Source organism: Daphnia pulex, chromosome 12 (genome assembly GCF_021134715.1).
Source record: "Daphnia pulex isolate KAP4 chromosome 12, ASM2113471v1".
NCBI lineage: Eukaryota > Metazoa > Arthropoda > Branchiopoda > Diplostraca > Daphniidae > Daphnia > Daphnia pulex.
This window is the reverse complement of record NC_060028.1, coordinates 7,604,862-7,620,568: the sequence shown is the minus strand read 5'-3', so window position 1 is coordinate 7,620,568 and position 15,707 is coordinate 7,604,862. Positions and strand designations below refer to the sequence as shown.

Below are 15,707 nucleotides of genomic sequence, written 5' to 3'. Positions count from 1 at the left end.
TAGATTTATCCCGTTATCCTTGATGGCAAGACTCGAAAAAACCTTTGATAAATTGGTAGGTTATCTGGCAAAAGGTATTTTCTAGGTGACATTGGAGAAACTAAATAATCGTCAATAAACTAGTCGTATAATTGAAGAACGACCATGAGACCTACCTCAAACATTCGAATTTCGCGGTATTTCATTGATCTATTTTTTTTTTTTTTTTTTTGCAATTTGCGATAGGAAGGTCACTCGTTGGAGCGCACTCTTTGTTTTCTTTAGACTTCACCGGACTTCACATGCGTTTCGCTTTCTTCTTGGGATTGTCTGTAAGCAGATAAACTGGCCAAATTTCAGTCCGCATTATCCTGTTTATCGATACATCTGAATATTATGACTGGTGACTAAAACTAAAGAAAACATTTATTACTGGCGCGCAAAATAGCCTGCAACGGCCTACACTATTGTATTCCCCATTAAAACTGTCAAAATTTCCACATAATATGCCTTTTGGTTATAATGAATAACATCACCCACACTGAATAGACTAAATGGGAACTAAAGTAATGATAAATGTGCGGATTTCCATTGGTTTTAATTGCACTGCCGGAATAGCGCGTTCGTCCCAAATCTGCTGTCCGTCCTCATTTGTGTTGGAAGTGGACGCAAAGTTCCAAACCAACCTGTTCGAGTCTTTCTTGAACTGATTACCGCCCAACATAGTTTCCTCCGACGAAGTAACGGTGAATCCAGGAAATAATCCCTAATAAAATAGAAACGAATGAATTACTTTTAGCTTTGATATCGCACCTAATTAAACTGGCCAATTTACCTCGATCGACACTGTAGCCGGCTGTGATAAAATGCTGTCTTCACCGACATCGTAGATATGCTCCAACCTCATCAAATACTTCCCTTGATTCAAAGTTTCCAAAGTGAGCAAGTTGACGTTGGCTGGCAGCGTTCGGCTTAAAGATTGTTGCTAATTGAAACGAGGATTCCACGTAAATTAATAATTTCTTTTTGAATCAAGGAATTTTGGATTCAACCTGAGTTTTGTAAAGAGCCGACCAGTCGTTGAAAGATAGCGAAGTGGGAATGAACGATATTTGCGGCTGCTTGTAGAGCTCGTGACTCAGTGAACGCGCCATTTTCATGGAGTTGGTCTTGTCGCCAAGAATTAAGAAATGAGTTCCTCTTACAACCAATCCATCACCGTAAGCTGTTTCGTTCAGCGCTTCTCCCACACCGAAAGCATCATCATACAGGCAACGGCGATGAACCATTAATTCTAAAATTAAAGTCGAAGTTGAACTATTTGAAAAGTTATTATGTGGAATTGAATTCTCTGTTTTACCCAGTTGTCCATTGTGCAGACTTGAGCCACCCTGTGGCCGATCGACCAACATCGTCACTTGATTGCCGACCGCGTCCTTGATGTAAGCGTGAGAATTAACTGGGTAGTAATTAGCAGCTATTGGCTCGGTAACAGTATAAGGATAGGAATCGCGGATGTTGAAACGTCGCTCAAGAGTTTGACGGCCATTAGCATCAGTATAGAACATTCCGTTGCTCGCAATGGACGTTGTTACTCGGTTGATAATTTCCTTCCCTGTGCCATCTCTAACAAAATTAAAAAAAATACATTTTTTTTTTAAGTCTTCATATAGTAACGATCAAAGTATTGATAACTCACTCGACCGGAATCGGACCCACAACCCAATCCAGTTCGACATGCTCTTGTCCTTTGTACAAACGAATGGTTTGAGCTACCCAAGGATTGTAAATTTGATGAACTTCCTCAACGAGTTCACCTAATTCAGAATTAGGAAATTATTGCATGATGGCAACGCGTATAATTAAAACTTAAACGCAAATCAAAAATTTTGAATTTTAAATACCAGAATACGTTGTAGTTTTAACGCCGGAACTAGGGATAGCAAACGCGTCATCGCTATCGGGACGGAAGATGTAGGCACCGGAAGCTCGCTTGTCGGCCGCCGAATTGTCGCCGCTTTTGCTCGGATACCACAGAAATTCTTGTTTTAATTCGGTCGTTTTTCCATCGACTGTTACCGATTTGATCAGACCACTCACATCGTCGATCTCAACGCTTACTTTCTGTAAATCGTCAGAATTCAATGTATGAAGGGCAATATTAATGAAAAGTTGAGGTGACATTATACTTCGTTGGAAATGGCAAATTTGTTTTGGGGTTCATGTTCATCCTTGCTAGTCCCCGGTTGTATGTAATAAGATTTGCTTCCAAGAGGAGGCAGTTGAGAGGCGAGGAATACAAGTTCGACTGTAGCACTGCTTACTCTACCCGGAAGAGATTTGACGTATTCCGCAATCGGAACCGTTTGTGATGCGACAACATTTCCTATCAAAGAAACATTTAGATATGACTTTAAGATATATCGCAAAAGGGAAAAATGCTTTACATACTGTATTTCTAAATACATATACCATATATAATTTGAATTTGTGTATACCTTGTGGATCGAGAACCTGGAAAGCTGTTCCGGATGCCACGGGAACGCGAACGTATTTGTCGACGGATCGTGCCATTGAATTGTAAATGTTAACCACGAAGCGATTGTTCTTCTCGGTTGGATCGCATTGGCTGACGTTCAGTTGGCAGTAGGACACCTTTGGCAGAACCTGATTGCCAATCACAAGTTCTTTTCTATAAAATTATCAGAGTTATTATATCAGTTCAAAAAATTTACCCTAAATTAAAAATCTGTTTTTGAACTCACTCGTAATAAGCAGTCTGGATCTTTTGGCATTCCACCACTCCCTTGTGAAGCAAGAGTGCGTAGTCTTCGGCAACATGTTGCTTCTCAGTCCCTGTCACGGCGTCGTGATGCTGCATAATGCCCATGGCGTCTTTCATCGTGAATAGCTCTCCAACTTGATTGGTGGCCACACCTTGTCTAACAAGCGCCGCATCCATTTGCTTACAACTCTGTTCAATTTAACCGGAATCAGTTCTCGATGAGCGTGAAATAAAAGAATAAGAAAAAGTCAAATATTTTTCATACCTGCATGAGATTGCTTCCTTGGCGGATCATGTATTTCGATGCCGGACGAGACGTAAAATAGCCCGTCCAATAAGCGTGAGCGTCGCTTCCGTAAGGGAAAAAGTCGCCCGTTTTGGATGGCCAAGTCTTTGCGTGATCGTTTAGCGCCTTGGTATAGCAACTTGGTGTCGAATAAAACAAGTTGAAGCGACTGCCGGTCGCCTGACGCTCGTTGGCGTACCTTAATTTGGTAATAATGTGCGATAGTTAGACAAATAATATTTTAATTGTGATTCTCTCTTTCGTACTTGATGAGTTTGTCCATGTTTTTAAACCAAACGTTTGCATCTTGGTAATGGAAATCGCTCCCCATGGTCAATAGGATAGAATCAGTGGCATAAGCGTTGGCTTGTTCTTGGCAATAGTTGAGAAAATCTGTTACCTGCGTATATTTCAATTAAAAGTGAATTTCTCAAAGAAATAGATAACATTGTCAGTCTACTTACTCTCTTCTCGACATTGTAATCTTTGGATCTGGGGTCGTCGATAATGGGTTCATCGTTGCAATAAATATCAAAGCAGAAGCCAGGTGGTGGTTGGTATAAATTGTAATTCACGGCTGTGAATAACGACGCTTGCGCACCTGCGAAATAGTCATAGATTTTAAAAATGTATTCAAATGTATAGGTAATTTAAATTATTTTTACCCAAGGAGTCGCTGCCTGACCAAACCATTTCCATGGTCTTTTTCGCCATGCGCTCTTTTTTGTCTTCGTGATCCAATCGTCCAAAGAACAGTCCATCGTACCCCTGCAGTAACAAGTTACACGTCTATAAATAAACTATTTAAAAAATTGTTATATTTTTTATACCATTTGAGCGAATAGTGAGGCCTGTTCTCGTGAGTGGCCGAACGGGTCGATCTGCCAAGAGATGCGCGGTCGTCCACATTCGCCGAAAGTATCGTTCAACGTTCTAAAAAAAGATTAGGGGGGATTAGATTAGTTGCTGAGTTTGACTTTGATTGTGAATGCGCAACGACCTACATCAAACCAAATGACATTTGATCGATAATGTCGACGTAATGAGCTGTGGCTTCATCGTTCATGCACCATCCGCCATTGATGAACTCGAGACGTCCTTCGTTCACCAACGTTCGGACGAGAGCCTTGGTTGTTTCGGTCTGTTCTTGCCACCACCTCGTAAAAAAGGCCATTTCCACGTAGATAAATCTGCAACACAGGCAAGTAGAAATATTTAAAAAAAAATACTCTTATTTTACTGCATAAATTTACGTAGGAATTTTTTTTTTACTAACCTGCGATCAGGGTGGTCTTTTAATTCATCTACAACCGAATCGATAATGTACTGAACTCCGGCTTCTTGAATCTGACTACGAGCTATATTTTTGTGTAATCAAATTTTGTTTTAGTTTGTATCTTTGTGATTTGAATTTTTTGGAATTTTTCTAATAACCTCCGTAATAGTACTGATCAACGGTTTTTAACCAGCCGGCATCATCATGAGTATCTTTAAGATAAAACAATCAAATTAATTAATGAGCAAAAAATTTAAAATCAATTATATATTACGAGCTACGAGGTGAACGTTGATGAATCCTTCTTTCTCCGCAGGGCATGTCTATAATAAACGAGCGTTAAAACACGTCATGTTGCACCATTTTGAGTATCGTAAGCAAAGCACCCATATTACATAGACACTATCAATAGAATTTCACTGTTGTTATAGTTAAGCTTTATTAAGTACTATGTTCGCAGCGATATCAAAGAGAATAGATTTTTTTTAAAATGGCCTCATCTATTCCAAACAAATACGCAACAAACAAAAAAAAAACAGTTAAAAACCTGGTAACCACAGGCATCGGCACGCAACGATGGCCTGGCGGATGATGAGGAAATTACTCCGACCACCAAAACAAAGCAAATCCAGTTGACGACGGAATTCAGCATCATTTTATAAAATGCTTTATGAGGCTGGCAGAAAAGCCAGATAATTATCACAGATCACTAGTGAAACAAAGCCTTGTTATACCATTTTTTAAATTTTCTTTTTCTTATCATTGTTATTTATTTTTGTTATCTGATTTATTGTTTACACAGTTTAGGGAAGGATCCAATGTATTTTTATTTCAGCAGATAACAGCAGATCATGACTGTAAGGCGTAACAACTTTCTTCAGCTTCGTCAAGCTTTATATAGTGGCTGTAATTGTCTGTAAACAACGAAGAATATTTCCATGTATAATTTTATTTCGCACAAGAGTTCTAGTTCTAACCCTCAAAGCTGTTTAAAATTCGTAACTTAAGCGTCAATTGGCATATTTTTTTATCGGCACTTTTTTTAAGCAGAAATAAAGATTCTCTATTGCATAATTTGTGTATCAATATATCTTGTATATACTAATTCTCATGTCTGGATTGGTGCGTTAAGAACGTTTCATTTCAAAATTTTTTTTTTATAAACATTGTACTCAGTTGAAAAAAAAGTTATAGGTTACATTTAAATGAATAACTTTTCTTGACAACTAGTTTGACAGTACATTTTTTCTATTGCGCATTAAACAATATTTTGTTTAAGGCTTTACAAAAGTTGACGTTGATCAGCACGGCACAATGAAATATATATTCTTTTGTATAAAAGGTGAATTCAACCATGATTAGAATTTCTTTCGAAATTTTTGCTCCTCATTTTGACGGAAGGAAATCAAAGAGATCAACTTCTTCCGGTTTCCTGACCTTCTAGTTCCGACTGATTTAGGTTTTACTTACTCGTACTGAGGTAGGAACCCAGGACCCAGGACCTCCAAAACTGTGAAGAATCTAAAGAAACGAACAGGACGCAAAATCAAGTAGAGTAACCACTTGCCATTGTAATCTTCACTTGATGTATGTGAAATAAATTTCATTTGAGTTGAAACTAAGAACAGTAAAATTTCAGTAACGAAATATTTTTCTTTTTTTTCTCTTTCTTAACCCTCCATAGAAGAAACGGTCGGAAAAAATCAGATTTAATAATTCTTCTCACTTCCATTTTACCGCATTTTACTTAATTGAATTTCTTTATCGCCGTCGTATAGGAATATGGACGCGGAGAATCGATCTCCTCTGTTGGATTTTGCAACCAATCAATATCGATTTGTTTTCCACTTTATCAGTCTAAAATTGGATAAGAATGCGTCATGCCGAATCTAGGTCAAAGCCAAAGGTGAAATGTCTTGAATGCGATTATGTCCGAGCATATTTCGCAAGTTGAGGGCAATCACGTGAGTATTGAGAACGGAGCTTATATTGGAGTGAAATGAACACTAATTTTTGATTGGGCAAAGATGAGAAGCAACCCTATTTTTACTTCGTTATCCGATATAAAGATCGTAGTCCGCAGTTGGTACGCTTCAATGCAGCCGTTTTTCGTAGTATAAATAACGTTGTTTTTCCCAGTCGAGAAACAGGACCAATCTGAACTTGGAAGGTAAAAATGGTTCAGTGTTCGACAGGAATCATTCGAATTGGTTTGCTGGTATTATTAGCCTGGCCGAGTTTCTCAGCCACGGCTACTTTTACCTTGGACGAATTACACGAGCAATTACAAGGGCTAAGAGAAAATTACGTAAGTTAAATTACGAGTCTGAATTTTTAATTCTACCCCGACAAATTCGTTCAAGAAAAATTAATTAATTTTATTATTTTATTTAAAAATTTAATTTTAATTTAGATTAAATTAAAAGAAGACATCGTAGCCATCGAAGCTAAAAATGCTCAACTCGAAGCGAAAGATGTAAGCAAGAACTCGATTTCTGATTTTATTGCTCCAATCTAATATTTTACGTTAAAACATTTGATTAACTTTTTTTCTTTTAAATTGAACATCAACAGAAAATGTTGGAAGAAAAAGTCGCCCGACTGGAACATGAATTACGAAGTCAAGAAAAAATACAAGTAGCAGCCGGGAACAACAACACGCCAAGAACATGTCACGAGATTCACGATACTGATCCATCCCTGACATCCGGAATGTACTGGATCGATCCGGACGGCCAAGGAGTGGGAGAAGCTCCCATTTCCGTTTTTTGCGACATGTCGACAGGTAAAATGATAAAACAATCAAGTTCTAGAAATGCGGATAATTTTCTAATTTGCCATTTTTCATATGTATAGGATCAACTGTCGTTTCCCACGATAGTGAGTTACCAATGGAAGTAGACCATTGTCCTGATCCTGGATGCTATTCCAGGGCAATCAATTACAATGTGACCAGCATAAGACAACTGAAAGCCTTGGCTGAAATGTCCGCAAAATGCCAGCAGTCAATTAAGGTATACTAATTATTTATCTTTATTTAGGCCTATCGATATTCATAAAACAAATTGTAATTCGCTATTTATTTAACTCTAGTATGATTGCAACTTCGCCCCGTTGGAGTTCAGTAACGCCGCTTACTCCTGGTGGAACGACAAAGACGGAAATCCGCAATATTTCTGGGCCGGAAGTGATTCGAGTGTTCACATTTGTCAGTGCGGGATTGACGGAAAATGCGTTGATGCCGCCGTCAAATGCAATTGTGACTCCATGGCGCCAGTGCAATTAACCGATTATGGTAAGTTAAATACTAATTCTGATTCAAAATTGTCGTCTTATTTTATTTCATTTTTTAATGATTTATCTATGTTAATTTTTTTTGCTCGCGCAGGTGTCATAACAGACAAGGAGATCTTGCCCATTACGCGCCTAAATTTCGGACGGACCCAGCTGGACACTTCGTCCGGTGTTCACACTCTGGGCCGTTTCGAATGTTCAGGACAGATGAGTGAAACGGGGATGACATCCTCATGCCAAGATTTGTGGAGAAAGGGACACACCTTGAGTGGATTATATTCCGTTATGGGAACGGCAATGATTGAAACTGTTTATTGCGATTTTGCTAAACTGCCCTCTGATCCAGGTATAAAATGCTTCAATACAAGTCCACGTATTGTAAACTTGCAACGATTCATAGTCCTAGTTAGTAATACATAATAAAATTTTCAGGTTTCCAGACGTGGATTGGTTACGCAGATGTTAAATCATCGCCTACCTATTTCTACGCTCAAAGGAACGCTACCTATTTTAATGAAACTAATATTCCTATTCCATTCGACGTTGAACTACTAAACGTGGGAGGAGCCATGAATTTGACATCAGGCAAATTCACGGCACCGGTCGCGGGCAAGTACTTTTTCTCCTTCACTGGACTGATACGATTTATGGGATCTTCGACTCGGCAATATTGTCCGCTTTATTTGTATAAGAACGGGGATCTAATTACAAAAAGTTATTCTGACGAGACCAGCACCGCATTGGAAGATGAAACCCTTTCCCTTCAATCAACGTTAAATTTGAATAAGGGAGATCAAATCTGGTTAGAAATTGATTCCTTGACACCAGAGACGTTTCTGTATGGAAGTTTAAACAACCAATTTAATGGTTTCCTGCTCGAGGAAGACATTTCCCAGTTTGTAAAAACTGTGATGGTGCTGTGATGATTCGAAATGAAAATGTTCATTTTTAAAAATTCAAAACAGAAATTATTTACTGTGCGATTGAAAATGAATAATTGGCTTTCTCTGGTAATTTATAACAATAAAAATATTTGATAAAATGAAAATATTTTACTTGTAGTTTCTCTTGCTGTAAACAAGGAATGAGATGCATTCACAATTATCATAATACCATCATCAATTTCTTCGATATGCGACGTTATGTTTCATATCGCCATTTACTTTCCGTTGTTTAGGCTACTGCTTGCACAAATTGATTAGTAATCATGACCCGCATTCGAATTCGAATAAACACATCTGACTTTTGCACCTTAAAAAACAACGCACATAAAATCACGCGCACAAAAAAATAGTTCCCCGCACTTCTTATCTATCGATCTGATATAGTATATAAGATTATAAGCAAGGATCATTCAGAATTTAGTGCACTTTCTTTAAAAAAAGTAGAAAACATGGGTCGCATCTTCGCTTCGCTATTACCAGTTGGCATTTTAGTTTTATTATGCTGGTCTATTACGATCGCAAATGGCCTTTCTGTAGAGGAGCGCTTGCAACAATTATCTGATCAGTTGGTAAGAATTTCTCTCAGATTCACCAATGAATTTTCGTAATAAATTGAATTAAATCTAAACAAGATTGAAGTGAGACAAGTATTGAAAGAGAATGTCGTTCAACTGGAAATCAAAGACGCCAGGCTAGAAGTGCTCGAACAAAAAGTTGCCAGGTTGGAACTCGCCCTGGAGAATGAACGAGTAGTCAACTCAAAATCCATTTTTAAATACGTCGATGCAGTCAACGCCCAATCAGGTGGAAAGAGCGGCAGCATCCACAGAACGTGCAGAGAGGCTCATCTAGCGGACCCATTCCTCACTTCCGGAATGAACTGGATCGATCCTGACGGCCAGGGAGTTGGTGACAACCCCATTTACGTCTACTGCGACATGATTAAAGGTCTGAACAAGAAAATATCCAGAATCTGAATGAATATTCTAAAAGATTTCACTTAACTTGACGTTGTAGAATCCACATCCATCCCACACGATAGCGAAGGACCTTTGAACGTGGGCCATTGCGCCGATCCGGGTTGTTATTCCAGAGCCATCAACTACAACGCCACTAGTAGACAAATGTCAGCTTTGGCTGAGTTATCGGCGGAATGCCATCAGATAATTAAAGTTAGTAGCACAAGTTTGAAGTTTCCCTTAAACTTGCATGGATGAAACTAATATAGTCGCATTAATATTTTTACTGGACCTAGTATGATTGCAACTTTTCTCCTTTTGAAATTGCTGGGGTTTCTTATTGTTGGTGGAACGACAAAGGAGGCATTGCCAAATATTTCTGGTCGGGCAACAACACAGACACCCACACCTGCCAGTGCGGGATCGATGGAAATTGCGTCGAAACTCCTTTAACATGCAACTGCGACTCTGCTGCGCCTATTCAGTTATCCGACGATGGTTCAATATCATCTTAAAAGATTCTTTTGAATGTTAAATAACCGACCAACTATTTTTAACAAACGCAGGAGTCATTACTGATAAAACTGTTCTGCCCATTACTCGGCTGAATTTTGGTCGAACTCAACTAGAGACTTCATCAGGTGTCCACACACTTGGCCGTTTTGAATGTACCGGACAAGTGACTGTCACTGGAATGCCAAAGTCATGCGAAGATTTGTGGAGAAAGGGGCACACCTTGAGTGGATTATATTCCGTTATGGGAAGAGCAATGATTGAAGCTGTTTATTGCGATTTTAATAAACTGCCCTTTGACTCAGGTATGAGCTTCTTTAATACAAGTTCACGTATTGTAAACTTGTAACGATTTATAGTTCTACATAGTAATACATAATCAAATTTGCAGGTTTCCAGACGTGGATCGGTTACGCGGATGTTAAATCTTCTCCTACCTACTTCTACGCTCAAAGAAACGTAACCTTTAACGAAACTAAGATCCCTATTCCATTCGACGTTGAAATACTAAACGTGGGAGGAGCCATGAATTTTACATCAGGCAAATTCACGGCACCGGTCGCGGGCAAGTACTTTTTCTCCTTCACGGGACTGATACGATTTACGGGATCTTCGACAATACAGAATTGTTATCTTTATTTGTATAAGAACGGGGATCGAATTGCAAGGAGTTATTCTGACGAGATCAGCGCCACAGTGCAAGATGAAACCCTTTCCCTTCAATCAACGTTGAATTTGAATAAGGGAGATCAAATCTGGTTAGAAATTGATTACTTAACACCAGGGACGACTTTGAATGGTCCATTCAGCCAATTTAATGGTTTCCTGCTCGAGGAAGACATTTCCCAGTTTGTAAAAACGTTGATGGTGTGATGATTGCATGATTCGGAATGAAAATGTTCATTTAAAATTCAAGACAGAAATTATTTACTGTGCGATTGAAAATGACTAATTGACTTTCTTTGCTGATTTCTAACAATAAAACTATTTGAACAAAAAATGCCAGACTTGTAGTTTCTCATTTTGGAAACAACAAACAAGGAATGAGATGCATTCGCAATTAACATTACGATGCAGTTGCTATGGAGTTCAACACACCATAGCCTAAGTGATTCATCCCTTGATTCTAGAAAAAGATAAAAAATCATTTTATAAATTATTTATTTTTTTAAACAGATTGCTCCAACCCGCCAACCGTCCGGGAAACTGCTTGGTCATTTCGTCAGTAGGTTGCGCTGATGTCTTTTTCAACTCGAATAAAGGAGGCAGAGGCAGGTTCGTTAAAATCAATGCACAGAGATAGGAACTGTCAAGTAAACTGTGATTGTGAAAAAATCTATTGCTAAATAGTATAAAACTGTTTGAGTCATCTTGGTTGAGTCATTCCTGAACACTAACCAACAAGTGGCATAATATTGTTTTGTAAAATAAAATGGAGGAAGTTGGAATTCAGAATAATGAATTGGGTTCAAAACATGATGAACCTGATGTTAAATTCAAACAGTAAGTAAAAAAAAAGAAAGGCTTGAAACTATTTGACACTCAAGTAATCACTAATCACATTTATTTTTTGTCTTTGAAGGCCTGGCTTGAATACCGACCTTCCCAGCTTTGCTTTCCTACCTGTTGATCGTGACTCAGAAGCATATAACATGAATCATGTGAAGCGAGGGAAGGCTTGCATCTTTAATCACGAAAACTTCAACCCCAATCTTGATTTAAAACCACGTGCTGGAACATCTAAAGACAGAGACAACCTGTACATGAGGTTGAGGGAACTGGACTTTGATGTCACATATTTCAATGATCTGACATTCAATGAACTAAATACTGAAATAATTAAATGTAAGCAATTTCCCATAGTTGAATTTCATTTTCAATTTTGATTTATTTGTGATTTTTTTTTCAGTGGCAAGTGAGGATCACTCTGAACACGATTGTGTTCTCGTTGCATTGATGTCCCATGGTGATGATGGCATATTGTATGCCAAAGACCAGCAGTACAAACCTGAAAAATTGTGGTCCCACTTTACGTCTGACCAATGTCCCACATTGGCTGGAAAACCAAAGCTTTTCTTTATTCAGGTAAACATTATTTAAAAAAATGGACTTCACTGTCCCCAAATACCTTGAGTTAATTATGGTTTACTTTGAAAAGGCTTGCCAGGGGGACAGATTGGATGCAGGTACAACAATGTTGCCCAGAGTCACAGAAACCGATTCGCCCAGTGCAGTGGCTTACAAAATACCCACTCACGCGGATTTCCTGATTGCGTATTCAACTGTTCCGGGTAAAAATGACATTGTGAAAAACGTACCTAATTTACTCCCAATGACTTACTCCATTGCCATTTTGTGGGCGCCCCGGTTGCCTTTTTAGGTTTCTATTCCTGGCGCAATACGACTAACGGATCTTGGTTCGTCCAGGCGTTGTGCTACGTGCTGTCGGAGCGCGGCCGAGAAGACGATCTACTCTCCTTGATGACGACCGTCTCTCGAATAGTCTCGATCGGCTTCGAATCCAATACGCCTCAAGACTCGAACATGCACCAGCGCAAGCAAATTCCCTGCGTCACGAGTCTCTTGACTCGGAAAATTTATTTCAAGCGCAAGACGACTCGCCGTATTTGATTGAAAAGCTACGAAACAAGAAAATGTTGCCTTGTTCTTCTCCTTATCAAGAATTCTTCACAACGATTTAAGTTCGATCGCACTTTCTATCTCATCAAGTAAGTCTTTCAGACGACAATTCAATACTTTGCTCACTTTTTTATTTGCTAAAGTGCTGTGTTTGTATCAATGCAATGCGAAGCCGTTTGTATACACGGGCAAACCATTTCGGTTAAATGGACGGACTGGGCGTCAAGTTATTTCGAGAAACAAACGAGGTCGACACCGTGTTCACGTTTTCTTTTTCTTTTTTGGAAATGGTCAGCGATTAACTTACAAGTCCGTCTCATGAATGAAGGGCCGTTGCAGGGGCTTCCTTTTGTGGCAGTGCAGAGCTGTAAAACTAACGGCCGGTGGATTTAGTGTCCAACAAAGAGGACTTAAAATGTGGATGAGCTCTTAAGCTCTACCTATAACAGTCCATTTTGATCAGCAGGTCTCTTCATTAATGCTGCATGCTTCTCTATTTCTCTTGTCCGTCGTTGCTGGCCCGGCCCCCCCCCCCCCCTATCGTCTACAAATAAGCTGCGGGGAGAGGAACAGGGGAATATGGACAGGCAACATGAGCTCAGTTGGGCATCTCCAACGTCTCCATAAATCTAAAATTCCGATCAGATATCCGAGTTGAACTGTCTCTCTCTCTCTCTCTTAACTTTTATTTTTCCCCCTTTATTTTCTGTTGGAAAACCACGGGTGTGGCTTTAAATATTCCGCCATAAATAGATTTTTTTTTTTCGACTTTAGACCGGTAGCCCAAAACGTAATAGAAACCAAACAAATATCTCCAAGGCAACAGCAGGCAGACCAGCAGCAGCAGCCATCTCCCCCTTCATTTATGATAGGATATCCCGTTCCAATTGGCTCTAGCTATTAGTACTCTACTTGAGGCCATTATTTCACCGCTGGACCGTCAAAAGATCGTTAGAAAAAAAACCCGTTTGCAAACCTGGCAATTATTGGCCAAAATAAAACATCTACAAAAAAAAGTGGACGGACGGCGTGTGTGTGCATGGGAACAAAGTATAGAGGTGGAACGTTTGGCCCCGTTTGATTTACAGTCGTGGTAGATGGTGACACCGTCCTAAATATCTCTTTTTTTTTCTTCTTCCCTCCTTTGTTACCTGAGCCCCTTCTTTTACGATCTCCACAAGGTTTTGGTTCCGTTCGTTTTTGTGCTTTTTTTGGCCTAGAGATTTTCTCCTCCAACATTTCACCCCCGAACTTAAAGAAGAGAGAAAAAATGGATGAATAAATCAAATCGGGAAAAAAGGTTACAAAGTGTCCGCCCCGGTGTGTTTTCTCCCAATGGCGGCTGGAAGAAGGGGGAGAGAGATGCGCATACATCGCTATCGGCAATAAAATATACACCAAGAATTTTTCGCGGTAAAATTTTGATTTTTGAAAAAAATAAAATAAAAATAGAATTCAATTTGGCTGCCGAGGCGGCCGCCGGTCAGACATGGACCTCCCAATAGATGATAATAATAACCACCATGTAATATCACGTCCGAGTCAAAGTATATATATATATACAAACGAAATCGGGAAATAAAAAGTACTCAGCTGCTGGGTACGGACCGGTTCGTGCCAACCCGTTCGATAAAAAGGTCCGGTTTTTCTAACCCGTGGAAAGAAAAGGAAAAAAGGAAAAACTTTTAAAAAAAGAAAAAAAGAGAAACATACGTGCGTGATGGGTTGGTTGATGTGGCCATCAAGCTAATTGGACGACTCGGTAATATCTCGGCTGGCGATCACTCGAGACGCGGGTGAAACCGCGCGTAACCTGATTAGCCTGAAAGGTCTTGTACGTGTCGACTCGATGACTGGTCAGCCATTCTTCTTGTTTTCTTATTGTTGTTGTTGTTGTTGTTGTTGTTGTTATATTTCTTGTGGCCCGGCTTGATTTTAGTTTTTCATGTTTGTTCTTTTTCTTTCTTCTTCTTTCTCTTTCATACACGTAGGAGATTGTTAAGTATACATGTACACACATGTATTATATGATTCGGATGATTCGAAATGTTGTACAACGTCCACGACCGATGTGGGAGCCATTGTTGGTCGTAATTGCCGTCATCGATCATCATTCCCCCTTTTTTCTTTTTGTAATTAGCTCCTGCTGGTCGCTGCTGCTGCCGTTCGGATTCCCAAACTTATTGTGTGTGTGTGTGTGTTGAGGGACGACGGTTGTTTGATGTACGAGGATGTCAAGTTTCTTTTTCTTCTGTCTATTCACTAGCTCGAATTTCCACCCCACACAGCAGCAGCACCGAAAAGGAGGAGCATAGTGGAAAAGAAAAGGTGGTGGTGGAATATATAGACTGAGCAGTCCAGCTCGGTTGTATAACGTTTGACGGAGTGTGCATCGTTTATTTCACACTCGTGAGAAATGCCGAGCTCTTCTGGGCTTGGTGGGAGGCCGGCCGCAGTCGCGGGACTTTTCCTTTTCTCGTCTGTGCTGGACAAATTCACTTGTTTGACGAATGATGACGCCCGTTTTGACGTTTTAACTAGTTTTCTTTTTCCTTCTTCTTCTTCTTCTTCTCTATTCAAATATATAGTAAACGCGTATACAAATGTTACACAGCTGGTTGGTAATAAACTGATGGATCTCTTTCGTTCCTCCCATAGCTTTTTCCGATAGTTCTCCGCATTCCACTTTGTGAGTGTGTGTAGTTGCTTCCGCCGTAAAAAATAAAAAAAAATTACATCCAAGACATTCATATCGTCGCTCTCTCGATTCCCTTTTCTTCTTTCCCACATCATCAGCCGTGTATATGCAGACAGCTAGATATAGGATAGACGTATGGAGAAAAGAAAAGAGGCTTTATGTATATCATTAAAGAAGAGTTTCGGGTCACGGTGGAGAGCCGCTGGGTCGGTCAAATGTCAAGTCAACGGTAATGCGATTCACCAGAGTCAAAAGTTATTTCCTTCCCCCCTCCATGATCCCCTCCTTCCCCACTCGTACCCTTACGAATACTATATTTTCCGGCTTCCAAGA

General features: G+C 39.6%; 3 protein-coding genes across 5 annotated transcripts; 2 read left to right on the top strand and 1 right to left on the bottom strand.

Annotated features, from left to right (window-relative positions):
* Positions 1-387: 387 nt before the first annotated feature.
* LOC124208634 (lysosomal alpha-mannosidase-like) lies at positions 388-5,040 on the bottom strand. Its single transcript, XM_046606477.1, has 19 exons — positions 4,874-5,040; positions 4,601-4,649; positions 4,485-4,538; positions 4,327-4,408; positions 4,055-4,240; positions 3,881-3,983; positions 3,716-3,818; positions 3,515-3,651; positions 3,317-3,450; positions 3,030-3,249; positions 2,745-2,953; positions 2,478-2,671; positions 2,169-2,365; positions 1,884-2,103; positions 1,679-1,796; positions 1,340-1,605; positions 1,032-1,273; positions 815-964; positions 388-745 (listed from the first exon to the last, which is right to left on the bottom strand). Exons 1-19 carry the CDS (start codon positions 4,979-4,981, stop codon positions 530-532), a joined length of 2,988 nt encoding a protein of 995 aa, XP_046462433.1. The 5' UTR covers positions 4,982-5,040; the 3' UTR covers positions 388-529.
* A 1,386-nt stretch (positions 5,041-6,426) lies between these two features.
* LOC124208790 lies at positions 6,427-11,028 on the top strand. 3 transcript variants are annotated; one of them, XM_046606659.1, is made up of 7 exons: positions 6,427-6,634; positions 6,740-6,802; positions 6,901-7,111; positions 7,183-7,340; positions 7,420-7,621; positions 7,715-7,966; positions 8,053-8,663. In XM_046606659.1, the coding sequence occupies exons 1-7, from the start codon at positions 6,503-6,505 to the stop codon at positions 8,541-8,543; spliced, it is 1,509 nt and encodes a 502-aa protein (XP_046462615.1). In that variant the 5' UTR covers positions 6,427-6,502; the 3' UTR covers positions 8,544-8,663. The 3 variants fall into 3 exon arrangements, with proteins under 3 accessions (XP_046462615.1, XP_046462616.1, XP_046462614.1); XM_046606660.1 differs by lacking the exon at positions 8,053-8,663 and adding an exon at positions 10,428-11,028 and having other exon boundaries at positions 6,450-6,634; XM_046606658.1 differs by lacking the exons at positions 6,427-6,634; positions 6,740-6,802; positions 6,901-7,111; ... (2 more) ...; positions 7,715-7,966; positions 8,053-8,663 and adding exons at positions 8,971-9,133; positions 9,197-9,512; positions 9,582-9,736; ... (1 more) ...; positions 10,090-10,341; positions 10,428-11,028.
* Positions 11,029-11,281: 253 nt separating this feature from the next.
* LOC124208766 (caspase-1-like) lies at positions 11,282-12,883 on the top strand. Its single transcript, XM_046606639.1, has 5 exons — positions 11,282-11,539; positions 11,619-11,881; positions 11,946-12,121; positions 12,195-12,327; positions 12,417-12,883. The coding sequence occupies exons 1-5, from the start codon at positions 11,469-11,471 to the stop codon at positions 12,665-12,667; spliced, it is 894 nt and encodes a 297-aa protein (XP_046462595.1). The 5' UTR covers positions 11,282-11,468; the 3' UTR covers positions 12,668-12,883.
* Positions 12,884-15,707: the final 2,824 nt, after the last annotated feature.